The 27,705-nt window shown below is 42.8% G+C and overlaps 4 protein-coding genes across 4 annotated transcripts; 1 reads left to right on the top strand and 3 right to left on the bottom strand.

Moving 5' to 3' along the window:
- Window positions 1-5,310: 5,310 nt before the first annotated feature.
- On the bottom strand, window positions 5,311-8,626 carry LOC115739053 (2-alkenal reductase (NADP(+)-dependent)-like). Its single transcript, XM_030671911.2, has 5 exons — window positions 8,153-8,626; window positions 6,947-7,124; window positions 6,349-6,515; window positions 5,817-5,899; window positions 5,311-5,698 (listed from the first exon to the last, which is right to left on the bottom strand). Exons 1-5 carry the CDS (start codon window positions 8,390-8,392, stop codon window positions 5,326-5,328), a joined length of 1,041 nt encoding a protein of 346 aa, XP_030527771.1. The 5' UTR covers window positions 8,393-8,626; the 3' UTR covers window positions 5,311-5,325.
- Window positions 8,627-10,960: 2,334 nt separating this feature from the next.
- On the bottom strand, window positions 10,961-12,626 carry LOC115739166 (2-alkenal reductase (NADP(+)-dependent)-like). The gene is made up of 4 exons (XM_048271933.1): window positions 12,348-12,626; window positions 12,067-12,244; window positions 11,735-11,901; window positions 10,961-11,590 (listed from the first exon to the last, which is right to left on the bottom strand). The coding sequence occupies exons 1-4, from the start codon at window positions 12,576-12,578 to the stop codon at window positions 11,129-11,131; spliced, it is 1,038 nt and encodes a 345-aa protein (XP_048127890.1). The 5' UTR covers window positions 12,579-12,626; the 3' UTR covers window positions 10,961-11,128.
- A 3,290-nt stretch (window positions 12,627-15,916) lies between these two features.
- On the bottom strand, window positions 15,917-18,590 carry LOC115739193 (polygalacturonase-like). Its single transcript, XM_030672192.2, has 4 exons — window positions 18,050-18,590; window positions 17,430-17,719; window positions 16,922-17,150; window positions 15,917-16,308 (listed from the first exon to the last, which is right to left on the bottom strand). The coding sequence occupies exons 1-4, from the start codon at window positions 18,527-18,529 to the stop codon at window positions 16,084-16,086; spliced, it is 1,224 nt and encodes a 407-aa protein (XP_030528052.1). The 5' UTR covers window positions 18,530-18,590; the 3' UTR covers window positions 15,917-16,083.
- Window positions 18,591-25,030: 6,440 nt separating this feature from the next.
- Window positions 25,031-27,042, top strand: LOC115739237 (L-type lectin-domain containing receptor kinase IX.1-like). Its single transcript, XM_030672242.2, has one exon. The coding sequence runs from the start codon at window positions 25,031-25,033 to the stop codon at window positions 27,038-27,040; it is 2,010 nt and encodes a 669-aa protein (XP_030528102.1). The 3' UTR covers window positions 27,041-27,042.
- The last annotated feature ends 663 nt before the right edge of the window (window positions 27,043-27,705 follow it).

Raw genomic sequence — 27,705 nt, 5'->3', positions numbered from 1 at the left:
ACACCCGAGGATAGTGTTGGAGACTCTGAGATTGCATCAGCTTTTTGCCAAGCTTGGTAAGTGCGAGTTTTGGTTGGCTCGTGGGCATTCTTAGGCCACGTGGTTTCTGGTGAGGAAATTGCAGTGGATCCATCAAAGATTGAGACAATCATAGATTGGCCAAGACCGACGACAGTGACCGAGATTAGAAGCTTTTTGGGATTGGCAGGCTACTATAGGCGATTCGTGGAGAAGTTCTCGCCTATAGCCTCGCCTATGACTAAGTCGTTGAAGAAGGATGTGAAATATGAATGGACAGACCCGTGCGAGCGTAGTTTTCAAGAGCTTAAGCATAAGGCGACTACGGCTCCCGTGTTGACTATTCCGTCTGGTCCTAGAGGATTTGAGATCTATAGTGACGCATCTCTCGTAGGTCTAGGTTGCGTGCTAATGCAACATGGAAGGGTAGTAGCGTATGCGTCTCGCCGCTTGAGACCCCACGAGTTGAACTATCTAACGCATGATCCGGAGTTGGCTGCGGTCGTGTTCGCCCTGAAGATTTGGAGGCATTATCCGATCGGAGAAAGTTTTCAAGTATATACCGATCATCAGAGTCTGAAGTACCCGTTCTCTCGTAAAGAGTTGAACATGAGGCAGCGTCGATGGATGGAGCCGCTCAAGGATTATGATTGTGAGATTCCGTATCATTCGGGCAAGGCGAATAAAGTTGCGGATGCCCCGAGTAGAAAATCGTTGATTGCTCAATTATGTATGAGTGAATGGCGTCCGCTTGAGCAAGTGAGAGACTCAGATTTTAAGTTGGAGATAAGTCGTCTGTCGAGTCTAGTGGCTACATTGAGAATTGAGCCAGAAGTACGTACTAGAATAAGGACCCTGCAAATGACGGACCCTACTATTTAGAAGATCCTTCAAGAGGACTTAGCTAAGCGAAGGGTCGATTTTCAAGTGGCCGAGGATGGGATACTAAAGTTTAGAGGACGTCTAGTTGTGCCAATCGATGACGGTTTAAGGGAGGATATCTTATCGGAAGCACATCGTAGCAATTATAGTATCCATCCCGGTAGTACGAAGATGTATCAGAATTTGAAGCAACACTATTGGTGGAATGGTATGAAGGCGTATATAGCCAAGCATGTGGCTAAGTGTTTAACTTGTCGGCAAGTCAAGGCGTAGCACCGCAAACCCGGAGGATCGCTACAGCCTTTGGAGATTCCGGAGTGGAAATGGGAGCATATCACGATGGACTTCGTGATGGGATTGCCAAGAAGTCAAAGAGGGCATGATTCAATATGGGTTGTAGTCGACAGATTGACGAAGTCGGCGCACTTCATTCCAATAAGAAAAGACTTCGCCTTGGACGGATATGCAGATTTGTATGTGAGGCATATTGTGAGACCGCATGGAGTGCCGGTGACGATCACCTCATATCGTGATCCCAAGTTCATTACCACATTTTGGAAAAGTCTCAGCACCGCTTTGGGAACGAAGCTTCAATTTAGTACACCCTATCATCCGCAGATAGATGGTCAATCTGAAAGGACAATTCAGATATTGGAGGATATACCGAGAGCCCGTGTCTTAGATTTCAAGGGCGCTTAGGAAGAGCGATTGCATTTGGTTGAGTTCGCCTACAACAACGGTTTTCAGCAGAGCATAAAGATGGCGCCATTCGAGGCATTGTATGGCAGAGCGTGCGGGACGCCGCTTTGTTGGGACGAAGTAGGCGAAAGGAAAATCACCGGTCCCGAGTTAGTACAATAGCCTATGGAAGTTGTCAAAGTGATCAGAGACAGACCGAGGACCGCTCGTAGTCGCCAGAAGAGCTATGCAGATCGGAGGTGTAGACCTCCGGAATTTCAAGTGGGCGATCATGTTTTTTCGAAGGTGTCGCCAATGAGAGGGACATCTCGTTTTGGCAAAAAAGGAAAGTTGAGCCCTAGATATGTTGGGCCTTTTGAGATTTTGGAACGGATTGGAAATCTGGCATATCGTCTTGCATTGCCGCCAAGACCGGCTCAAGTGCATAATGTATTCCACGTGTCAATGTTAAGAAAGTACGAACCGGACCCCGCTCATGTCCCGAGTTATGAAGAAATTGAGCTAGATGAGCGAGCCGCGTACGTGGAACAACCGGTCGGGATTGTGGATAGGAAAGAGCAAGTGCTCTGGAGCAAGACGATTCCGCTATTCAAGGTGGTGTGGCAACACCATGGGACCGAAGGAGCTACTTGGGAGAACGAGGAAGTTATGAAGAGTAGCTACCCGTATCTTTTTGAAGAGTCGTAATTGTACTGTAATTTCGGGGACGAAATTTCCTAAGGTGGGGGAGTTATGACGCTCGGGAAATTCGAAGTTTGTAAATTTGCCCGAATTCAATAAAAGGGAAGAAAATTGAATTTTAGTCGGTGCAAATTTTGGATCAAAAGGACGAAAGTGACGAATTTGGACAAGTCCCGAAATTTTGTTCGGATTCGATTGGGTCTCGAAACCGTGGTCGCCACGACTTAGGATTTTTAATCCTCGTGCCTACAATTTTCCGGACCGAACCTAACCCGTGAAAATCCAATTTCTGTCCCAATCGGTTGAGCCAAAAATCCGATTAGTCTTGATTTATTGAATCACTCTTTTACCTCTAAATTATTTGCTAGAGACAAAATTATTTAAACCCCCAAGTGGGCCCCACTTGTCCTCCATCCCATCCATCTCCCACCAACCCATCACCATCATCTTCTCTCTCTTCCTTTTTCCTCCCCCACCTTCCACGTGCTCTCTCTCTCTCTCTTTCTTTCCCCCTTTTTCCTTTTTCTGCCATGTGATCAGACCTCTCCCCCACTTGATTTTTCCTCCTTCTTCCTTCTCCTTCCTCTTTCCTCGTGCGCGACAAGCCCTTTCCCTCCTCCTGTTCATCTTCTTCTTCTTTGGTCTTCTTCTTCTTCTTATTCTTCCTTCCTGGTTGTTAGGCAGTCGACGCCCGACCACCGCCTCGGCTTACAATCACCAACCGTCGTGCCGCTGCTCGAGCTCGAGCTCCTCACCCGTCGTCGCTGTCACCACCGTCCACCCCCACGAGCGGCCATCGAGTCCTCCTCCAACGGCTGAGCTAGACCCCGACGTCTCCTCTCTCTCTTCCGCTCGAGCTCCAGCCGCCGTGAGCCAACCCCTCCGGTCGCGCCCTGCAGCCCCGACTCCATGCCTCTACCCGAGCCCGCGAGCCACCTCCGTCGTCCGTCACTCCCCGAGCCTCCTTCGCCGCGAATCGCCGAGCCGCCGTTGCCGCCCCGCAGCAGCGACCTCCAACTCAGCCCGCCGGAATCGCAGCCTCGCTGTCGTCCCGAGCGCGGAGCCAAAATTTTCCGTTCGGGTAAACAGTGTTCGGGTGAACAGTATTCGGTAAACAATACCGGGTGAACAAGAATCAGTGAACAATGTTTCGTGAACAGTACTCGTGAAACGTTACCGGCGTGAATAGTACCGCCGCCGGCCGTGAACAGTAATTCCGACGGTGAACAGTAATTTTCGACACCGGTCTCAAAGTTCGTGCCAAGGAATTTTCAAGAGTCGCCGATCGTTGTTGGGCCGGGCCGAGTTCGTGTCGCCGCCGCTCGAGTTGAGACTGCCCGAGCTAGTTAAATTTGTGAGTTAGCCCCTAACTCTTGGTTAGGACGCTAATTGCGTTCGGATTAGTTTAATTAGATTATTAGGTATTTAGATAGCTCGATTATGGCTGGTTTAGGTTAGAAATTTGGTTTAGGTTCAATGACCCTAATTGGTTAAGTTAGTCTAATTAGTTAGGATTTCATGCTTAATTATTAGATTGATCGATTGAATTGATTGTTTGCATTGATTGATCGCGAGCGAGCGATAGGTCAGAGACGAGTGCGCAATTGGAATTGAAATTGGGATTAATAATTGATTGGCTGCAATTGACTAATTGAATTATTGAATTGTTGGCCGTGAGTGCTAGTTTGGTCGTTGATTGCCGTGGGGGTTCGATTAGAGGTTAATCGCCCCAAATTGTTTGGTCTGTCGGTCAATTTAAATTGCGCATTCATGTGACCACGTATGAGCTAAAATTGCATGTTTTTACACGAAAACGGCCTTAGGTCCAAGTATTTGAACATGCGAGTGTGAGCATTCGACCTAAATCCAAGAAAAGAACTAGCTGGTTGTCGAAGTGCCCGAGTGGTCACATAATGAGATAATTCCGACGATCATTGTCTCCTGGTCGTTCGGTCCCGGCAATCATTGTCTTCTAGTTGCTGGATGCGCGTTAGTCATTGTCTTCCGTCAGTACGTTTGCCGGTCGCAGCTTGTGATGGGCCGAAGCCTTTTTAGGATTCCCGTTAGCTCCGTGCCGTGTCGACAATCATTGTCTTCCGGTTGGTCTAGCGGAGTCACATGAACTATCAGACGCCGTCGCCGGAAGTAAGGGACGATGCCCGGTCCCGCTAGGAGAGCACCAACCGACTAGTGTGCTGAGCACCAACCGATTAGTGTGCTAGACCTTCGGGTCGAATCAGTTAATAAATGGAATACGTGTGGTGTCATGTGCATGCAAGTGCTGTGATGCTTTGCAAAGAGCTGAATTGATTTGATTGGTTGATTGTTGAGTCGAGTCCGCATTGCTGTGTGGCCTAGAGGATAAGCTTGCATGTGGTTGAAATATTTGTTCTATGATGATGTGATTGCCTTTTAGGGTGTTCGAGCGAATCAACGTCCTAACCGAGCTTAGGCGTTGGCTCACCGAGATTAATTTCTCACCCCGTCGTGGTTAACAATTTTTCAGGCAATGACGGAAGCCGTGGGCGTTGAACCGAGAGGATTGTGGTAGGATTTTTGGGAGTAGACGAAGGATTAACCTTACCCGACCTTGTGTCTTTTGAGATCCTAGTAAGCCGCCCCGAAGTATGGGGTTGTACGTATTTACTGTAGCTCGGTAGGGTTAAGATTCGTCTGCTTTGGATGTTTAATGAAATTTTTTTTTATGAATTGATTGTGTTAATTTTCCTACTATTCTATCCCGCTGTTTTGATTGTCCGGGAGATTTGCACGTTCCGCATGCGCCGTTATTTTATAGGTCGATAGCCTACCCGGGACGCTATCATTCATGACCCGAGGCAAGTAAGGTAGGGATGTCGCGAGCTTGAGAGTCGGGGCATGACCGATTTACAGTCAAACGTCCTTTGTATCATACCAAAGAAGAAACAGTTTCTATGTTGTCACACCACATCACGGCGGTGCGAAGACGAAAGGAAAACAACTCCTTTTGAGAGCACGAGAAGACGATACTATGCTAATGCAAAAGTACAAAAGGCTGACTTATTCTCAAGAAACGACAACCACCTGTTTTCCGACGTTGCGGCCGGAGAACAGGCCGACGAGAGCTGCCGGACCTTTCTCGAGCCCTTCGGCGATGTCTTCCACGTACTCAATCTTCCCCTCTTTGATCTGAGGCAATACCGTCTCCAGGAACTTCGGGTAGAGATGATAGTAATCGGTCACCAAGAAACCTTCCATTCGAACCCGCTTCAGGATTAAGTTCATCAAGTTGTGTACGCCTTCAGGCTGCTCGAGGTTGTACTGAGAGATCATTCCACATACTGCGATTCGGCCATGAAGTTTCATGTTGAGCAGCACCGTATTAAGCATCTTTCCGCCGACATTTTCGAAGTAGATATCGATCCCCTTGGGGAAGCATCTAACCATTTACGACAGAAAAGGTCAGCTCGACTCGATCTCAAGAGCGGGTGAACATTTTATATCTTGTACAGCAGTTACTTAGTTGCTCAATCATACGTAATATATACATGGCTCACCTTTTCAGTGCCGCATCCAGATCCAGTTCCTCCTTGTAGTTGAAAGCATTATCGAAACCAAACTTGTTCTTCAGCAAATCAACCTTTCTAGCAAAAATAGCAGCATGAGAGAACTTTAAACAATATAAAGCTCGGAAAAGACCGATAAAACTGTATTTTTAACATCACGCTTAGTGAAATGATGAGGGTATACATTCAAAACTGCATCACTCTCTTGAGCATTCTCAAATTTGAGAAGTACAGCACTCATCATACTTCGAGTGCTTCTTTTAGATCTAATTCTATATGCTAGACACCGGTTTACAAGAATAGGGTTTATAAGAACATGAACATGCACTCTATTTCAAACTCTTGTCTAGTCACTCTAATATGAAACAAAAGTGAAAATTGCAGATGCCAAACATGTTTGGTGAATCATTGATATGTGCGCAATTATGTGCTTTGTTCAACACCAGAGAAATGGAGGGGGCAGCATACTCGCGCTTAAACAATTACTATTGAAGGAAACACTGGACAGATGTGAGATAATTACCTTCTCTTTGCTGCCGGCGCTGCCAACAACATAACAACCAAACAACTTTGCAAACTGACCAACAAGCTGACCGACGGCTCCGGATGCTGCCGAGATGAAAACAGTCTCTCCTTTCTTAGGAGAGCATACCTCAAAAAACCCGGCATAAGCTGTCATGCCTGGCATACCTGCAAAGTTTCAATTGTAGAAATTAGCGAGCCACAAGATTTGCTGAAGCATAAGAGTAGTGATATGCTTTGGCAAAATCTGAAATGATTCAATTATAGCCCAAAGGGGAAGCCCGTGAGACATGTATAGACTTCTCAAGCAAAGCTACTGTTTCATAGAGATAATCGATTTGCATACTTCTTTCAACGCATAAAGACAGCTTGGCAGGGGTCTATCACTGAGACAATTCAACAAGGGCATATGGCTCGTCAACAAGGGAAGATCCCTACAAGTAAAACACAAAGGAAGCACACTCTTTTCTTGCATAACTGGAGGCTATTCATACTTGACAATGATGCAGAACAAAGTAGAACAAAGCATCTTAACAATCTGACTCCCCTTTTTCATTAACATTGAAAGAGATCTTGCATTAGATGATTAAACAGCATACCCAAAAGGCCAATGTAGTAAGACAGAGGAACATCGCTGTGTTCAATCTTAAAGCAAGTCTCTGGCACAGTAATTAGACTATACTGCTCCCATCCAGTCATGCCCCAAACCAAGTCGCCTTTCTTGAAGTTCGGATGCCCAGATTCCAAGACTCTAGCTACGCCATATCCAGTAATAGGCTGCGTCAATGTGTTAAAACACTTCAGAATAGAAGTGGAAACCTATTTAGGAAACACAAATAGACATTGAACTTCCAAGAAGGAAAGACTGAATATAAAGAGAATTTCCATGATCCGATACGCCACAATAACCAAGAGTCTGTCATTCTAAAAATCTCTCTGATTTTAAAAGTTTGCAACTCCAGTTATATTGATGTAGAGTAAGTTGAAATGCTGACACTCAAGATAAACTTCTAATAAACCTGGAAGAAGAAGGGCATACTTCTATCGTCTCAGCAGGTAAAAAAAGTGAGAATTCGTAATAATACATTGGAATCCTCTGCACTATGCTGAAGGATCGAACGAAAGAATTCCAGAGTTGTGTTTATAGTTCAATGAATACATCTCACCGTCCTATTTCACGTGCAAGCTATGGTCACCATTCACCGTGCTGACGCATATATGGGGAAGGTTAAGCAACTCGCATCAGTTAACACCGGGATTTATGTGGACTGTGCAAAGAAAGACTTGTAAAACTCCATGCCAAATAGCATAAGCGAGGTTTTTTCAACACGCTAAGCTCTTCAATCCATTTTTCCGAATTTTCGGGCGACATCGCGAAACATTTCTATGATTTGAAAGGCACCACCAATGGGGTCACACTAACAGAGATCAAAACGACGTACCCATGAATGATATGAAGAAAATGAACAGAAATAGAGCACGGAGTCGCTACAATCATATCGAATAGCAGGATTTGACATAATAACCAGCAGACACTACAACTATCTCCTAAAACAAAATAATGAATCCCCAGAGCAAAGTAGTCAAGATAAAAAAGGACAAAAAGTCAACACAATATCCTATTCAAGAAAACCCACAACATCCGACATTCGGATCTCATTCTATGCTGCAACACACACCTCCCCCAGTTTCAACAGCGAGGAACATCAGTTGACGCGGAGAGGATGACTACCCATTTGCCCTTTTTCGATACTCTCTTCGGAAGAAGAAAAGGATTTGACACGGAAAGATTTAGGCTTGCTCACCGAACCAGGTTCGAAGGAATCGCGGTAACTGGGGAGATCGAGCTTCCTCATGCGCAGCCTCATGTAAGGATCGCAGGACAGGTAGAGATTTTTCACAAGAACGCCGCCGGAGCCCTCCGGGACTCCCAATGTCACGGTGGATTCCCGCACCTCCATGTCCGTCTCCTCGGGGGAACCGCTCACGTAGCCCCTGAATATCACTTGCTTGTTCCTCACTTCCTCGACATTCTCACTCGCCATCGCCGATCTCTTCGCCACTCTCCCGACGAAACCCAGAAGAGAGAAGACGAGCAGGTGTTGGGGGTGGGGGGGTTGAATGCGTGTCCTTCTATCGACTTAGCCGAGAACGCCGGGAGGAGGCCTTTAATGGCAGAAAAGAGATGACCTTGACGTTTTGCATTGGGTGACAGGAAGTGGGGATGAGTTGACGGGCGACGATGGCGATGTGTGGAGGAAGACGACGACGTTTTGGAGTATCCCAGAGCGATCCGTTGGTGACAATGCCGGCTCTTATTATTTCTTGGAGCTCTGCGTTTGTCGCCGGGTCGAATATGGCCGAGACTGAAGACGACCCAGAACCAGAATGATCTGAAAGTACACTTTCGCTTAACGATGCACGTCCAGAGTCAACGGGCATGATTTGGTAGGCGATTATTCAGAAGACAGAGGGACAAAGGTCAAAGTGAACGATTTTCATGCAGAAAATGAAAATTAAAACATATAAACTCACGAAAAGGATCGAGATCGAGCTCAAGCTCAGATACTACGTAATTTTTACAGGTCTTTACGTTACTTTTATAATGATTAATGTAAGGGAAAATTAGGATTTTTCTAGATTAATTTTCTGTGTTATATATATTTTATAATATTATTGATTATCCGTATCTCTCAAGATTGTACGTATATCTTGATTGATATGTTAACTTATATATCGGATTCTACAGAAATTTCCAAATTCTCTTTTCCACATCATTCTCAACTATTAGATTTTTCACCCAAAAAATAAAAAAATAAAAAAATAATCGAACCTTAGCGACAACAAAATGCGAAGAAGACAATGGTGATCAATAAGCGGGTCAAGGCGAGTTTGGGTTAGTTTTCGTGAAGTTCCTGTTCTATTGGCTCAGCCTAAACAACAAGACAGAGATTTTCAAGATACTTGCGAAACATTGGCGCCTGATTAGCCCAACTCACGGGAGAGTCCATAACCTAGTGTTGATTGGCATCATGAATTGAGTAAATCTAGCGAGAGACATGACTGAACCCACATACGATGAAGACAGTGGTTACATGAGTTAGTTGTATTCAATAAATGGGTCATAGGGTTTAAACATAATGTGGACGTTAAAAGGATCTTAAATAGGTCGTAAATGAGTCATAAATGAGTCCGTAACTTATTTTCCATGACTCTCTCTTTATTTTTTCTCGCTTTCACTCGATTTGGCGTTTAGTCACTCTACACTCTCACCTCAATTTGGATATGAGGTTTTGTAGATTGAGTTAAATATGGAAGTACTTTAGGAATATGAGTCGAGTCGGGTATGTGTTGGGTCGAATATGAGAAATAGGTCAAAACGAGTTAAATGAATTTAATCGGATCTGAACCTTTTCGACTCGACCTAAATCCGATCCGATCTACCTATTTGACGAATTTACTTCCACTAAAGCATTACTGCTCTCCTTCTCAATTCTCTCTCTCTCTCTTCCCCTCTTTTCTTGGATTTGATTAGTGAGAAACCTGGCCAAGCAGTGCACGTATATCTCTACGGAGATGGATGATGAGGCATGCATACTGAAATTAGGTGTGCCCTTGTGCCATGGGCATGTGTGCTTATGTGCGCCGTTGTGTCGCCGGCGATATGCTATTCCAACTTCTCCGGCAAAAAGAGGCGATCAAAGTGGGTTTGAATATGGAACAGCCCTTGTTCTTGTTCTGTGGCAACACCTTGATGAGGAACTATGAATGGACGAGCCTAGATGGGTCGGCATATAGGGCACACATGGCAACACTCATACTCTAGAAATCAACTCTCGGTTAAAAGTTGATTTTTCTATTTCCGCTTCCGAGCGTAAGTTGATTTTTCTACTTTTTGAGAAAAGTAATTTTTTTTTATACTTCTTCAAGTATCTCTAAAATTACTTCTAGAGCAAAAAAAAAAAAAAAAGTTCTAGAAGTATAAAAACGAAATTGAGTAACCAAATGGATTTCTACTCCAGAAATTTTGTTACCAAACGGATTTCTACTCTAAAAGTACTTCTGAAGTAGAAATTCTACACCAAAAGTTTTGTCATGTGCGCCCTAAGTTCCTTCCTTGGACTCATCCGTGATTAGAAAAGATTAAATTTTCTATATGAAACTCTAATTGGCCACCAACCAACGGTGTAGAGGCTATATTTCTCAAGGGGCGTTGCATAGGAAGATATGGTGGTTGAGTTTATCGTTTGAAGAATCTCATGTAAGCTATTGTTGTTAGAGAATGGTACGGAACATGCGACTACAGCGATTTGAAATCCGAGACAGCAGTTCTTGTTACATGTGTTTCGGCGCCAGCATTCGACGTCACAGTGGAAGTTGCACAGATGCTCGAAAGGGACCATCTCCGAGTTCAGATCCCTCCTTCAAGGATGCAGAATGTTACCCTGAGCATGCTCAACAGGCTCAAGCTTGCCAAATGTTGCAACTATGGTAGATTTGATGGCCTAGTTTAGCTGTATTTCGGGGTTCGAACATGTTTCGGCGATCGCTAAAGTTCTTCCCTAAACGAGTTACGGAAAAGGATATCGACGATGCACATACACCGGAGAGGAAGAACTGCTGTTTTGTACATGTCAAGCCAGTTTTATTCATAGGTAATAGGGCATTGTACAAGGAGTTGCATTCACGATCGACATCCTAGATAAGCCTTGCATACGATTTCATGTGCCCAACAGAACAGAAAATGTATCTCCAAAAGCACAAGAGAGCACGCAAGTGACTCATTCTCGAGACACCACAATCACCTGTTTCCCGACATTCCGGCCAGAAAACAACCCGACCAGAGCCGCGGGGCCTTTCTCGAGCCCCTCGACGATGTCCTCCACGTACGCGATCTTCCCTTGTTTGATGTGAGGCAAGACCGTCTCGAGGAACTTTGGGTAGAGATGGTAGTAGCTGGACACCAGGAAGCCTTCCATCCGGACCTGCTTCAGGACGAGATTCACCAGGTTGTGTATGCCCTCGGGCTGGTCGAGGTTGTACTGTGAGGTCATCCCGCACGCGGCAATCCGGCCGTGGCTCTTCATGTTGAGCAGCACTGCGTCCAGCATCTTCCCCCCGACATTTTCGAAGTAGATATCGATCCCCTCAGGGAAATACCTTTTCAGTGCTGCATCGAGGTCTGGTTCTTCCTTGTAGTTGAAAGCATCATCGAAACTGAATTTGTTCTTGAGCAAATCAACCTGTTTCGTGCAATGTAATGCAAAGAAAAATTTAAGTAGAATCGAACCAAGAGACCGGCTAACAAGAAATTTTTTTTTTGATCGAAAACCAGCTAACAAGATTGCGCGGCAGGACTCATGTTATGGTGTGCAAAAATGAATTACCTTCTCTTGGCTACCGGCACTGCCTACCACGTAACAACCGAGCAATTTTGCAAATTGTCCGACGAGCTGACCTACTGCTCCTGCAGCTGTTGATATGTAAACGGACTCTCCTTTCTTAGGAGAGCACAGCTCGATGAAGCCGACATAAGCAGACAAGCCCGGCATGCCTGCGAAATTTGATCGAGTTTGGAAAGTTACATGACAAGCAAAAAGACGGCGAAGAAAAATAGTCGGGGAACGATATGCGAGGAACAAACTCAAGACTGTTCTTTTTCGCCTTCGTCATTAGCTAGCATCGAGAGCGAAACCGCATGACCTAAGCAACGACATACCGAGCAGGCCATTGTAGTAGGAGAGTGGAACGTCTGTGTGCTCGATCTTGAAGAAGGTCTCCGATGGAGAAATTAGACTGTACTCCTCCCATCCGGTGATCCCCCAAACCAGGTCGCCTTTCTCGAACTTTGGATTCGCGGAGTCCACGACTCTGGCCACTCCAAATCCAGTGATTGGCTGCATCCGACGCGCCAACACAACTTCAGAATCAATTTAAGCGTAAACATGCAATCGCGACCATCGCTAACCACAACACAGGACATCACTCATCTGTACTTACCGAACTGGGGCGAATGGTGTCCATGAGGTGTCGGGTCTTGGGTTCGCAAGAGAGGTACAAGTTCTTCACCCACATGGCTCCAGACGAACCATCTTCCACCTTCAACTTCGCCGAGCCGTCTCTCACTTCCATGTCCGCCTCCTTCGGCGAACCTCGCACACGCTCCCTCAATATCACCTGCTGGTTCCTCACAATCTCTTCGCACGAAGAAGCTGCACTGTTCTTCTCCATTTTTGTCTCTCTACCTTAGTCTTATCTTTCGCCTTCTTCTGAAACTTTTGGGTTGGATCTTGTCTACCGTTCGCGGAGTGTATTTATAGGGATGAAGGATGCGGATGTTTACGTCTGCGCTTGAGTAAGAATGGGGCGAATGAGTTCATCGGTCACGTGGATAAACAACATCGGAGTACAAATCGAAGATGGAATACTACTCCTTGAATATTAATCTCTTTCCAAGCATTTACCGTCGCAAATCAATTGTGGTGTTGAAGTGTACGGTTTTGTTTTCACGTGGAAGCTGCCATTCATTACTTTTCCAAACAATTAATCTCAGGTTGACTTTGACCAAAAGGAAGAAAATAATCTCAGTTGACCAAGTATTTGTTTTCAACGTAATCACGTGGGTGTGTGCTGCTGGGACTGGAAGTTACACCACAGTTCTCATTGGAGTCATTTGGGTAAAATCAGATTTTAGGAGTTCATGAAAGATAACCCAAGAAAATATCTTCTTCTTTTTTTACGGCTAGAACACTAATTTGTTAGGATTCGGCACATAAACCACAAGCGAAGTCAAGCGTAAAAACGAGAAAAAGAAAATCGACACAAGGTTTGTCTTGGTTCATCCTTAAACCGGGCTACGTCTAACAGATGATTCCATTATAATTAGCACATCGTACTTCTTCTTACATCCTTAATCACAATAGAAAATGACATTATATAGCAGTATCTATTCATAGGCTCGAGCCCAAACTATTAATGAAAATATGGGTTCTCGGGACCCTCGCCCACTTACCGAGGAGCCGGACCTCGTGATTTCATGTAAATGTGGAGTATGAACCACATCTTAATATAATTTACCGCTAGAATGAATCTTCGGAGGATGAATTCTATTGGTCCATGCCTAAAAACAAGTATTTCTTCTCGTGCCGGTAAATTTAAAGTAATGTTGGATAAACGTTGTAGGTACAAAAAATTCCAAGCGACTTTTTCCGGATAAACTGTTGGTAACTTATTAATACTTTATATGTTTAAATTACTTACCTTCTCTTATAGTTTGCAAATTTGCAATTTTGTGCCAGCTTACCAACTTTTTTATTCACAAAGCTTACTAATGCTTTACAAGCTAACTCTTACAAGAAATTACCTATATAAATCAAAGTATCTTATCAACTTTTGTCAAATTAAGCTACCAACTATTTTTAAGTCGCAAAGTCTCATTTTTGAGTTAATTATCTCGGTTATTTTTTCAATATACTTTATCAACTTTTATTTGCCATAGATGACAACTCTTTACATTTACGAAATCGTTTTTGAAATTATCAACCTAAATTAGTTTGACTCACTAATTTTTTCCCATTATAGTTTACAGTGTGAGATCATCAACTCATTCGCGTTGCTCATTGACATTTACTTGGCTTTTTTCTTTCAGTAATTCGTCAACATTTCCCATGTTTACAGACTCGTTAATGCAATTTTTTTTGTTAACCTTAACCTAACTTGAAAATCTGGAAAAAAAGAAAATAAAAAGAAAGAAAGATCGCACCTTCTCCCATGGGTCCCCTCTGCCAGAAAGAAGTTCATGGCGGAGCACCTGTTCCTTCTGTGTGCAGAAAACATGTCTGGAACCATGCATATCTTAAGATCCCTGGTCCAATTCACAGGGCTCCAAACGAATTCGAAACTGGTTTGGACCGAAAGTTGAAGGAAAGAGAGAAGGTAAGATCTTTCCGTTCCCCGGGCTCATTGCTTCTACTCTACCGTATCTTTGGAAGGCTAGAAGTACCTTCATCTTCAAGGACTCCACAGCAGATGCTGCCTCAGTTGCAGATATTTCGACGTCCCTTCGTGCCACTTCTGAACTTCTGACTCAAACTCGAAGAAGTGATCCTCCTTCCGCATGGTGTCCTTCTAGGAAGGGCTCGATCAAAGTGAATTTCGACAGAGCGATTCATGGAGATATTCTGCAAGGCGCCGTTGCGATCATCTGCAGAGACCAAAGATGGGTTCTACTTCTAGTCAATGGGAAAAATTATCAACTGGTCTTCCCCATTACAAGAAGAAACTTATTTCTTGGTGACAGAAAGCAGACCAACCTCTTGCTTTGAGTCAAATAACGCAAACGCTAGTCAAGACACCACAGTATCCTGCGAGATTAGGAACCTTGTAATGGATTATAATGATCTCTTGAAGGAATCTCCGAGTTTAACCCTAGCCCATGTCCAAAGGAGGTGTAGCAGTGTAGCAGATCGGCTGGCTAAGCGGTCTTTATCAGCCCGCTGTTCCTCTTAAAGAGCTGATGTGATCTTGAGTGTCGGTGCTCTTCCTCCACATAATGAAATCACGGGAGTACGGCCTCTCTTTTGACAAAACAAGCAAGGTTAATTTAACTCTGCATCTATGTTTCTTTTGTTATTAATGACTGTTATGTAACTTTAAATTGATGTCTAGGTTTCATTACGAGTGAATTTAGTCGTGTTCGAATTTAGCTGAACTAACAGGAAACAAGTCTTATCGGCTTAAATTGCCACCTAATTTACGTTACAAGTTCAATTTAATTTATTTTATTTCTATGAAATGCGAGTTATACTGACTAAATTACGAAGACATTGAGTTAGTAACAATAGCAAGCATAAAAATGGACCTTGATAATTTTCCCATTAATTGGACAGGTGTAGGGATTTAGATAGCTAGATTTTCTTTTATCCTAACGAATAGCAAGTAGTCATCCTTCAATGTTGATTTGATCTTATTGCACAAATTGAAGTACTCATTCACCATCTATCAGATACACATAGTAATTTAATTATCCTATTTGCTTTCAAGAGAGTCAATTACTCAAGATGATGAAAAAAAAGAAAGTAATCATGAGACCGATTAAACAATATTAATATCGGTCCTAGCGTAACTTCTCGTAATTTCTTTGGTTTCTTCATAACATCCTACTTCTAACTATTTTTGGCTGGCAGCATAATAAGGATTACATCATTCTTCTTTTCTTTTTCTTCAAATATAAATCTATGATCTGCTAAGCATTTCATGTAACTCTATCAGAATGTGCTCCGGTGCAATGCGCAGGGACCCGACTAGTGTTCACCAGCACGTCATGGTCCCATCTCACAACTCCTCGGGTTGAGCGATTCGCCGTTGGCTATAGTGCGTCACAAGATGAAAAATTTCAGGGATTATATAATAGGATCCTCTAATCCGAACAATATTATCTTTGTGATCAATAGTCATTATCCTATATATCATCCATAACAAATCTGGGGTCATTTTCAACAGTTCTATTGCTTAAACCCTTGTGTATTTCATCAATCAGTTGAACACAACAAACAACTAGTACAAATCTAGCATTGCAAGGCCAGGCTTCGGACCAGCCTTTCCATGATTAAGCTGGGAAACAGCCACAGGCTCAAGCAATAATCACAAGATACATGTAATCTACCACCACTACGTATTTCTAGTTCTACACTACACATAAATTACAACACTTGACCAGTTAAATTCGTATTTTACTTTATAGGCAACTGGAGGGTTGGACTAGGCCGAAGGCCAAACCACCGGCATTAACACAGGAAGCTTGAGCCGGTCGTTGATCGTTCTTGTAGGTGAGCTTCACGTCCTCTAATCTTATTCCTGCGCACGGGTTCTTCGGACTGCAATCGAATTTGATGGCAACTTCGGTCGCCGATGTCCCGTGAATGTCTTGATACGTCACGTCGCTGATTTTGACGCCCGAAAACTGTTTGGATGAAATCAAAGTTAGAAGCGGTGAGAATAAGCAAACTGTAGATATAAACCCTAGAATGGACCCGGGAAAATGGAGAAAAGATAAGGAAATATTTGTTTGGACCCATTGCAACGAACTCCGGTTTAATGGAGCATTTGAGTTAGTTTTTTTTCAGGATTTTGCATGGCACGAGAACTGTGATCGATGTAGTAAAATTGGTATAAAAGAAATCAATTGGTAGTTTCATTTTCTGACTGAGAATACCTAGCACGATTTCACTCTATGATGGTTTTGATGGTAGTTGCATGTGTTTTGGACTAATTTACTATCCGTTAAACGAGTTCTTGTGATGATTATATCATGGTAGAATGATTCGATCTCGACTTAACTATGATCGATTCAATCATGTTGTTTTCCCTATGATCATTGCTAGGTCGCACGCATTATTGTTCATAACGACGGCTACGCATATTGACGGATCCTTATGAATCGAACACAATAGAGACTTGTCCAAACCTATTGTGATCCATGTCAACTTTCGATTTAATGAAGAAAAGACTCTCTAGTCTTTAGTATACCCGGACAATTAATGCATTAATTAATTGATTAATGTCTCGACACATACCTGACCAGGACAATTTATTTTGTTGGGGCAGTAGTTTTGGTCGATGACGATCGGGTTTTTAACGTTGGACATGATCGCATGTTGGAAGAGGATGTTCTTGGCAAATCCGGTGCTGGGTCTGCCCCAAGACTTGATTCTTAATCCGTTTTGTGTCCCTCCGAACACAACGTTCTTGACCGTCACGTTCTCAACCCCGGACTCCTCAAGGTCCTTCCCTAGGCTCCCAATGCTGTGTACAAATCACGAACCAATATGTTACATAAATTCCCAAAAAAAATTAAGTAAATCTTTTTCTTTCTAAATATGGTACAATATTTTGAATTTTGGTTGAATTTGGCGAGGAAATTAAAAAGCAAGAGTCAGATCCCTCGAAGAGACTTGACATTTCGGCCACTCCATATGGTGGTACTTGTTAATTTCTTGAGTTCTAAGTCAGTTATCAGATTTTATAGTTTCTAGTTGTAGCTTGTTTTTTCTTTCTTTCCCGGGTTTAGCTAGTATAATTTACCTGATTCCGTGGCCCGGGCCACATGCGACGTTTTCGATCCAGAGGTTCGTGGTGCCGGCACCGACGGAGATGCAATCGTCACCTGTTCCAATTCGCGAGTTCATGATCGTGACGCCAGACGACAATTGAACGTGAACTCCATCCGTGTTCGGGCTGTCGCCAGAGGCAAAAATCTTCGCTCCTTGCAACCTCACATTTTGGCATCCGTTGATGACAATGTGAAACAACTGACTGTTGAGCGACGTCAATTTATTCACCGCAATGTTCCTTGAGTTGCTGAAGAAAATTGTCTAGAGAGTAGTTGGTGTGCATGCACCCAAACACAAAGAAGCAAGAATAAACACAAAAAAATATCACTTGTCTGCCAAGTAAATACAAAGTCAAAACGTAAGTGCTGCAAAAGAGAGCACTTGTTGATCGACAAGCAAGGAAAACCCTAATTGTGATAGTGATCGATCAAGAAGTTCATAAAGTATTAAATTTTATAAAAGATTATGGATGTGTCCTTTTCTCTTAGTGTTCTTGTGCAAGTTGGACCGTGCTAGAAAAGTATAGTGGAGAGACTCATATCATTATTATTGTGCGATTAAAATGAAATTAGGCACTGTTTCTGTATGTACCGTGGCTCCGCTGGGGCAATTCTTGCCGGAGGCTTTGCATGCCCACAAGGCGGCTCCTTGCCCGTCGAGGACCCCGCCAGAGATGGACATGCCGTCCACGCTCTGGAACAAGAGCCAAGTTCCGGCATTCCCGAGCACGTTATAGTCCGCGGGAGCCGTGATCACCCCTTCGATGTGCCACCGGACGGCGTTGTTCTTGCACGGCCCGCTGAAGGTGGCCCCTCCCACCAGGAACCGCCCCGGCGGCACGCCGATCGTGGCCGGCATCTCGGAGCCACAAGCCGCATGCCACGCGGCCACAAAGGCTAGTGTCGAGTCCGCAATGCCGTCGGGCTTGGCCCCGAGAGAGACGACGTCGTACACGGCCGTGGTCTCGGCCGCGACGGTCCTGGCTTGCGAGCTGGTGATGGCAATGTGGAACACCATGAAGAGTAGGGAGGCCACACCAAGAGTGCCGTGGCTCCTCATTGTTAATGCCATTTTCTCTTGGCCGAGTGAAAGAGAAAGAGATGTGAGGGAGTTGATGGCAGTTGGCAGAGAGGTGAGAGGTGGGAGTAGTGGGGAGTAGAGAGACGGTTAATTAGGGGGGGATTTATAGGGATTTGAATTTGGATTCAAGTGCATTGAATTGCATGAAATTGACGACTCAAGAAAGATTGGATGGGAGGACTCTTGTTATTAGCCTCAAAGCAAAGGAATTGGACGACTTTGCTTGCGTTTATGGTCCACAACCACGTATCTGCGCCTTCACTAAACTTCAGCCCACTTTAATCCTCTTTTTGGCTCCGATTAGGCTCTTTGATTTTTCACTAACCACTTATTTTAATTAATTAGATGATGGGACACAGAACATGCGAAAAAATTATCAAAAAAATGTTAAACCTATTGCAGCTATTTCAATTTAGCCACGAACTTTTTTTTTTTGGTCGGTTCAGTCTTAAACCTTTTGTATTTGTGTTAATTAAGTCCACTTTCCTGATCGACGATGACGAATATAATTTTAAATACTATTTTTATTTTTAATTTTTTTTTAATTTATTTTTTTTACTCTTTCTTTTATTTTTCGTTCTTACTGCTATTATGATCGCTTGAGCTCAACGCACACCGGGCAAGTATTTCAAAGCCCTTGCCGGCTGTTGGTAAGGGCTTCATGGCCCTCGATCAGCCTTGCCTGGGCTAGGGCTGGGCCATGGCTGCCTTTGCCCGTGGCCGCACTTCACGAAACCCTCGCGAAGCGTTGCTGAAGGTGAGGCCGATCGTGGCCCGCAAAGCCCTCGCCGATCACAGCAAGAAGGAAAAGAATAAACATTGTAATTATCCATGTTAGCTTCAACTGCTAAAGTGGATTAAATTTGCATAATTACAAAAGATTTACAACTCAATCGGGAAAAGAAAAAGATTTAGAATTGAATAGGCACAATTGCAATAGGTTTAGATCTTTTTTTGGTAATTCTCCCAAGAATATGCCAAGGAATTGAGAATCGAGATCCGAGGTCGTGCTAGCTAGTTTTGCTCCTCGTGCGAGATGCAGGAATGATCGACATAGTCGATTGATTGAACTACAAATACCGGATGAGACATTTTGAGATGAATCTTTCACCTTTTTTGCTCAGAAAATCGTTCAATTGCTGAGCCGACTAAACTCATAGTCGAACTCAGCACACGACATTTTATGGACAACTTGATGTGTTTGTAGATAGACCCGATAGGGTATCGTTCTGCTAGGTCAAGTTCAATGGTATGGATGTAGAGTACTTCATTTTTTCATCAAAATATAAGAAAAACCTTTCAACACCAAGATGTATATGACATAGAAAAATTACCCATAAATAAAGGGCTTAATAAGCGGATTTTGCTTTGCAAAGAAGTGGATCGTTAGAGGTATATAATTAGTTGTTAATGTTACTTTGTGGACCAATAATCAGTATTAATTCATATTGCCCTTAGCTAATTTCTCCTCCTCACGCAAGATTTGCCCTCACGTGAAAAGAGAATGAAACCACTTCTTTCGGACACGTGTCCTAAAAGGGTAAAATGCGAAAAATCCCCGATGAAAAAACGAAGGCACGTGTTTGCTCCGAACGTGCGACAAATGGGCAAAAGACTTAAATATTTTTTTGTTGGTGTTTTTTTTTTTTTTTGGTACATGGATAATTTACGAAATTAGAATAAATGTCAAGTGGCAGTTGCCTTTTTCTTGTCTTTGTCGGGATGGTTCGCCCCACGCACGCACGTTGATGAAACGTGCGATTTATGGAAGACGGTTGTAACAAAAGTCGGCACGTGAATCGACTCTTCAGGCGGCGCCGGGCGTGTGTGCTCAATCATGAATTTGACCCTTCGACTTCAATTTTTCGAGCCTTTACCGAACTTAGTTTAGTTATGCAGCAAATCCACACGTCCAATGATTGATGTCCATTCAATGTAGGTGTTGAACTTTGGATCCAATGGACTTAAATGACGACACTTAAAGGTGCCTCCAATCGTTAAGCTCAACCCACGACAACCACATTTTCTTTTTCATGGTCGCCGCTTTCCATCACTAATGCCGGAATGTAAGACTGCAAGAATTTTCTAGAGAACTATCTAAGCTTGATTTCTAGTAATCGGTTGTAAATTTATTATACGGATGTGGATTCAGTTATAAAATTTTTTCAATTCTTATAATAAAATCCTAAATCTTTGCGCGAATTTAACATAACGTGCCGATGTAGCTTCCCAGAAATATGAATTTAGCAAAAGAGTACGTAAACGATGTCGGTTTAGCCACGTTGTTACTACAAATCGATTTGAAGATGGAACCCCGACTTAACCGAAAGGATTTCAGTTTCGCTCATGAGGAACTATGTTTGAGCATCGATGTTGTCATTCGATTTCAAAGGGGACGAGAAGAAAACCACGATGTTTGTTGATTTTCGATACAAGTTAGTCCATAACGAAAGGAAAAGACTCAACTGGAAACAGACGAATTAGTTTAGCAGAAAATGATGTCCGCGGTAAATGCAAAGATGAGCAAATGAAGAACATGATCTCCGCTATATATAGTATTTCGACCTTATTGGCATCGGCCGCGAGGAGGCCGGGTAGATTATAATCAAAAGTGACACTTGTGATATTCTTATCTTTTTTTTTTTGTTGGTCGAAATGATATTCTTATCCTTTTTGGTCAGAGAGATTCTTATACTTCGTATGCCCATTGTTTGCAACACATGGATGAAAAGTAGTAGCTCTCCAAATGATCTTTTTCTGCATGTCAATGTCATGTGACGTATAGTTAATCCTTTGAGATTAAAAGTTAGGAGTTGATTAGAGCAATAATTATCAATTCAATCCTAAATCTTTTGCGTGGATACCAACGTAGTTCTAAGCATTTCAATTTTGTGAATGTAATGTCAAATCTTTTTTCTTTTTATGAAATTTCAATGCAATCATTCCTGTCAATTCCGACTTAATTGCTAGTGCTCTTTACTCGAAATGACGTTCTACGAAAATTTCCATGTAAGCAATTTCCAGCTGCAATTGGTCGGAATGACTAAATTGTAAGTTCAAGCAAAATGGAGGATTATATTGGTAGAATTAGAAAGTTTAGGAATGGATTGATGTCTGTATAATAGGTTCGGGTTTGAATTGATATTATTCCTATTGATTATAATTTCCTTTTAAAATGGAAGGATTAAAATACATAGTTACAATTATGTGTTTGAAAATACTTATGTTCCTAGGGAGTTACAACACCTAGGATCAGAAGCCTTCTGCCTAGTTTAAGTATAAATAGATTTTGTGGGTTATGTTCACGAGTTTTCTTGCATCACTTATTAATTGCATCTATTAAAGAAATATTATCATTTTTTAGCAAGTGCCGTAGGGAACTTGTCAACAAAACCCGTTTGTTAGTTTACACTTTATCTAAGACGAAATAATTATGTTTTATGACTTTTCTACTTTCTGAGACATATATATTTAGGGTGATTGGTTTTAAAGTGGGTTAGTTCTAGATTTGGAACCTGAACCAATTTTATTGGAACCGATTCTCAATTTTTGGAACTTCGAACCCGGAACCTGTCATGGTCCGGCTCTAGGGTTTACGTAGGAATAGGTTTCTTTTTTTTTTTTTTTTTTTTTGGTAGCTTCATTTACAAAAAAATCAAGAGAAGGAGCAATAGCAATAAAATAGTTGGAGTAACAATACTGCTCAAAGTAAAATATTAATACAAAACAAACAAAATTATAAAGTAACAAGAAAGTTAAGCTCATTTAAGAAAGATAAATCATCTTCTTACAACTTCATAAAACAGGCTCTTACGGATTTTGGGCAGGTGGGTGGATTAAGCACTCAGAACTAAAGAAACCTACTCGCACAAAATCGATTTCGAAAATTTGGAATAGGGAATCGGACTTGTTTCCATTGGAACTGAAAACGGGACATGTTTTCGTGGATGATCGGTCCGGCTTTTGGATAAATCGGATCAGTTGCACGGCCTGTACATAACCACCAGACCCTCCTTTGCAAATTTCTTCGTCTCATCAATATTTGTAAAAGCCATCAAAAGACCTCGACAGACGTCGTTGGTACGAAGTACGTACTTGCCCATTGCTTTCGTAGCAAACGATCTTAAAGTAAGAAAGAAGGTACAGTTTCAAGGTTTGCTCATCTCTCACACAATCATTTCGAAATCTTCCAAAACGGGTCAATCCGTATTTCTTCCTAATCACTTTGACTTTTTTGGGGGCTGACTGCTTAGCTTAACTTAATTAAGCACTAATCACCCCCATACTTTAAGGCGAAAGGAGTGCTTAGGGATCAAGATGAAAGGCGCTGAAGCACGGTTCTCTCTCAAAGCGGCAGAGACTTCGTACTCGGACATGCATTGCTTTTGATAGCCCAACTCGAAAGCATAATCTGACCTTATCAACTCTGCTTCCTTGTCCAATACTATAAGTAGAAGATAAGAAGACGTTGCTATGGTTGCTAAAAACCCCCTTTGAAAATAGTTTTGCTAGCCTAACATCGGACTGTGAAGTGGTAAGATTATACCGGGTGGCGGAAAATTTTAGAGAAGACGGAATCCCCGTTATTTTAGGTCATAACGTAGTCCAAAAAATTATTATACTAAGACTGAATATAACCGATAAAAATGGACAAATTTAAGCGAAAAATGATTGCTTTGGACATATATTGTTGGAATATCGTTAAAATTTATCTAACAATTTTAACTTTTTGAGCTGTTAACAGTGACACCGCAATTACATGGCATAATAGCATGAGGTTTTTGAATTCAAATCCTTCTAGACTCAGGTCAAAGTCTAGCTTATGCATGAGAGGAAGTATTAGAATAATCAAATACTAAACAACGCATTAATTAACAATTAAAAATTTTGGAGCTGTTGGGAGTGACCCCACAAAGGTTTACGCAAGTATATGCACTTATCGTTACACGAATGTTATGAATTTTGGGGCTATGTTAGTTTTTCTTATGGCTTGATACATTTCAAAAACCTTAAACATGCATGAATTCGTAGGTACAGACACCTAAATGGGTTTTCCAACTGACATACGATATTAACCAATTTCATAGAATAACGACAAGAATAAATTGATCGCTTAATGTTGTGTCAAATAAATGATGAGCGTCTCAAGGTTTACTCAAATGATCAATTTGCATATTTAACCGTATAGTAGACCCACAAATGATCCCTTTACTGGTGTGTGTCTACACGAGAAGTTGTTAAGGCAACATGTCATAAATTTGTGAAAATCAAAGGGGACAGAACCGCCTAAAACGACCCGTGATTGCTTTGAGGCTCGCTTGTTTCGAGGACACTATGATGTAATTAGAAAACATGTTCTAAAGAAGTAATTTTTCAGGAAAATTGTGTGTTTTCCTGTACTCGGCCAAAATCCAAAAATGAGTTAGAAAACGATTTTTGCCGTTTCAAATAGAAAATCGATTTGTGTTTTTGGCTTGGGAACAAATTTTCTTTTCCACAGCACTTATGTTGTATTGCTTGGTGTGTATGCTTCACATGATTGTTTCGTGTTGGATTGATGCGCCTCCGATTCACGCAGATGATAGCTAGATCGCCGTGATTTTAAGCCGGACTTCATTGAGAAATTTTTGCAAGCAGTTAGTGGGCTTGTTATCACAAGCATCATAGATCCAATTTGATCTTCCAGCTCCAACCAGAGTCATGTAGAACCAACAGTAGAGAGCAGATAAACAAGAAGAAACCCATATATCTTGTCCTCACCCAAACCTGGATAAGAGCAGAAAGAGATATGGGCCTCAACAAAATCTGATAATGAGAGAGAGATGGAGAGAGTGGAAGAAGAAGCCGCCCTAATGACGCTGGAGCCAGAAGAATGGCAAGCGAACAAAACTCTGTCGTGTGTTTAGGGTAAATGTTAAGGTTTCTGTAGATCGATTTGATATTCCTAGATCAACTTATTTTCCGCCAAACAAACAAAGAATGAGTCAAAAACATCTATCCAACTTGCCGGCTCGTTCATTTTACTTATGGAATGTTGGTTTTCTCTCCACGGTTTTGTCGCAAACTTTGCATCTCTGCCGTCTCTGTCTTCCCGCTGCAAGGTTTGCCAAGCTAATCAACTCCGGTTCGTCGATGGTACTGTAATTTTCCCCATGTAAGACATTAAACAAATGGCAGGAGTCACTTTCTTAGGACGGCCCTAAGCATAATATAGTTATGAAAAATATACACTTTGGCACCATGTTCATGTAATCATCTTCTTGTTTGCTAGATGGCAACTGTATGCAGTGATTAAGAAGGTCCCTCGTCCATATTGAGTCTTTAGCAGACACGGCGAAGTATCTGTCAATATATCCAACGCGTCGAAGCTGCTGTTAGGAACGTTCGTTACACTATAAAGCACAGGGGTGTAGCGCCGATCCCAAGCAGTAGAGTAACCAGCGCGGACCTCATCCTCAAAAAACTTCGATGAATGCAATTCCAACCATAACCATGTCTAGCCCGCAGCGTGTGACCTCTTGTTCTCTTTCTTTGCGCACTCGCTGGATAGTCTTCTCCTATGTCTGCTACCATGTTGTGCGCTTTGTCAGTCCCCTGCACTTTGATATAAGTAGCTCCGACATGCTCTATGAAGGAGTTGCGGTACCAGCGGAAGGATCCGCTGATCTCACCCCCAAAGGCACCATTCCACAGGAGTTTCAGGTAGGTCGCGTTCAGTATTCCAAACCCGTCGATATATGGGATTCTATTAGCCGGAGACAAGCAGACTTCTCTACCCGTTTTTCTTTCACCATTGAACCATTCGATCCTGACAAATACAGCGACGGCATTGCCTTCTTTCTTGCTCCTGCTGGCTTCACGATCCCACCCAACTCGGGTGGCGGGTACCTCGGATTGTTCAATGCGAGCACACTCAATGACGGGCCTGGGAACCATATCGTGATGGTTGAGTTCGATACTTATGAAAACATGCAAGCATATCATGATTCTCCAGGGCAGCACATCGGAATCAACGAAAACTCGCTCTCTTCACTTGTTTATTCCAGTTGGGATCCTGGATCCCTCAACGGAAGTACAACTAATGTTGTGGTAACCTATAATTCCACTAGCAAGAATCTTAGCGTGTTCTGGTCGTTCGGTGGCGAGCCAGTTTCTTTGGACAACAAAAACTCTTCGCTTTCTCAGACCATCGATCTTGCTGAGGTCCTTCCTGAATCGGTAGCAATTGGGATTTCAGCTTCTCATGGCCTCTGTGGGGAGAGACACAGAATCCACTCATGGGAGTTTACTTCAAACTTGGATGTTGCGCGCCCTCCACCGGGCTATACATCTGCAAAGGCGGTAAACTCCAAGATCCATAGGTTGTTAGTGCTAATCACGACTGCTTTAGCAAGTCTCTTGCTGATTATTTCAGCGGGGTCATGCTTATTTGTGATCAAAATGAGGAAAAAATATGAGCTTTGTGCTCGGACTGACATTGACAAAGAGATAAGAGCATTGCCACTCAAATTCTCTTATCAAGAGTTAGTTGTAGCTACAAGTGGCTTCTCACAGGATCGGAGACTCGGCCAAGGAGGGTCTTGCCATGTTTATAAAGGACTTGTGAACAGTTTAGATCGCCAAGTTGCTGTCAAGAGAATCTTTACGGATTCCAAACATTCCCAGAAGGTCTTCATCAATGAAGTGAAGATATTAAGCCGCGCCATACATCGAAATCTGGTGCAATTCATTGGATGGTGTCGAGAGGAAGGTGAATTTTTGCTCGTTTATGAATACATGCCTAACGGTAGCCTTGATAACCATCTCTTTGGAAGTCGAAAAGTTCTTCCTTGGGATGTAAGGCACAGGATAGCTCTAGGTCTGGCATCGGCCCTTAATTATCTTCATGAAGAACTAGAGCAATGCGTTCTTCACAGAGATATAAAAGCAGCCAACATATTGCTAGACACTGATTTCAACACTAAGCTTGGCGACTTCGGTGTATCTAAGCTCGTGGACCCCCGATTCAGGACTCAAACAACGGATGTGGTGGGGACATATGGTTACCTAGCACCGGAATATCTCAGCGGACGGAAGGCTACTAGAGAGTCCGACATGTTCAGCTTCGGGGTTGTGGTGCTAGAAATCGCTTGCGGTAGGAGGACCTATCAGGACGGTGAATTTCATGTCCCACTGTACAAGTGGGTTTGGCAGCTTTATGTTGCTGGAAATGTGCTTGAAGCAGCGGACGAGAAGTTCGGTTCGAGCTTCGATAGGAAGGAAATGGAATGCTTGATGATGGTGGGATTGTGGTGTGTGCATCCAGATCCCAAGAGCAGGCCAAAAGCAGGACAAGTAATTAGGTTTCTTCAGCTACAAGTCACCGTGCCGGAGCTTCCACTCGCCGCGTACGAGGCTCCCACTTTATATCAGCCACCAGCTCTAACAATAGCATCTTCCTCTTCTTCTTCTTCTGGTAGTCAAGGAATAGTTGTGTTAAGCGAGATGGACCATGGCTCCTAAAGCCACACGACAGCACATGTTGGATTTGTGGATGGAGGGGGACAAACATGCGAGTCAGTGAAATGGTTCCTCATGGTGGAAATAAACCATATTCATAAATATCGAGACTATAGACCAACTACCAAGGTATAGATTCGGTGAATGTGTTGTCGGTTTTCAAAGATCATTGGAGGATGCACGAACCAAGACTCGCCTTAATTGTTGTGTAGTACTCAATAGTCATTATTAGTTGACTCTTTCAAAGAGTCGGTTCATATTTCGATGTGTAGTTAATGCTGTGGATGTACATCACATCTATTCATGTTTCTAGAGTAGATCAAGAGTTGTATTTCAAGCCTATAAATAGACATGTCGCGTAACCATTTTGATATGGATGAATTGTAGCCATCTTTGATCTCCTCCACCTTCATGAAAAGAGTTTTTTTTTTTTGGTCGAAATTCATGAGTAGAGTTGAGTTGTGAGTATTTTATTGAGGGCCCCACTTTCAATTTATCCCGTCACCTCATGCATATAGTCCTTCTACCTGTAAGTAAAACTCGGCGCATCAGCCATTTTCGCTCATTCATTTTGCTCCTCACGTATTCCAGTTGCTAGTAATGTCTTATATATGCATGGTTAGCTCGTCTCCTCGCAGCTCAGTCTTTTCGGAAAAAAATGACTTGTC

The sequence above is a fragment of the Rhodamnia argentea genome, chromosome 10 (assembly GCF_020921035.1).
Source record: "Rhodamnia argentea isolate NSW1041297 chromosome 10, ASM2092103v1, whole genome shotgun sequence".
NCBI classification, from domain to species: Eukaryota; Viridiplantae; Streptophyta; class Magnoliopsida; order Myrtales; family Myrtaceae; genus Rhodamnia; species Rhodamnia argentea.
This window is presented reverse-complemented; position numbering and strand designations above follow the sequence as displayed.

Excerpts from the sequence above, each read along its gene's own strand:
- LOC115739053 (XM_030671911.2), bottom strand. The coding sequence starts at position 8,392 with ATGGCGAGTGAGAATGTCGAGGAAGTGAGGAACAAGCAAGTGATATTC. Across the intron at positions 7,125-8,152 it reads ATTCCTTCGAACCTGGTTCG|CCTATTACTGGATATGGCGT; the intron begins GTGAGCAAGCCT and ends ACATTGACGCAG. Across the intron at positions 6,516-6,946 it reads TTACTACATTGGCCTTTTGG|GTATGCCAGGCATGACAGCT; the intron begins GTATGCTGTTTA and ends GAAACTTTGCAG.
- LOC115739166 (XM_048271933.1), bottom strand. The coding sequence starts at position 12,578 with ATGGAGAAGAACAGTGCAGCTTCTTCGTGCGAAGAGATTGTGAGGAAC. Across the intron at positions 12,245-12,347 it reads ACACCATTCGCCCCAGTTCG|CCAATCACTGGATTTGGAGT; the intron begins GTAAGTACAGAT and ends CGTCGGATGCAG. Across the intron at positions 11,902-12,066 it reads CTACTACAATGGCCTGCTCG|GCATGCCGGGCTTGTCTGCT; the intron begins GTATGTCGTTGC and ends CAAATTTCGCAG.
- LOC115739193 (XM_030672192.2), bottom strand. The coding sequence starts at position 18,529 with ATGGCATTAACAATGAGGAGCCACGGCACTCTTGGTGTGGCCTCCCTA. Across the intron at positions 17,151-17,429 it reads GGCCCGGGCCACGGAATCAG|CATTGGGAGCCTAGGGAAGG; the intron begins GTAAATTATACT and ends ATTTGTACACAG. Across the intron at positions 16,309-16,921 it reads AAATAAATTGTCCTGGTCAG|TTTTCGGGCGTCAAAATCAG; the intron begins GTATGTGTCGAG and ends TCATCCAAACAG.
- LOC115739237 (XM_030672242.2), top strand. The coding sequence starts at position 25,031 with ATGTCTAGCCCGCAGCGTGTGACCTCTTGTTCTCTTTCTTTGCGCACT.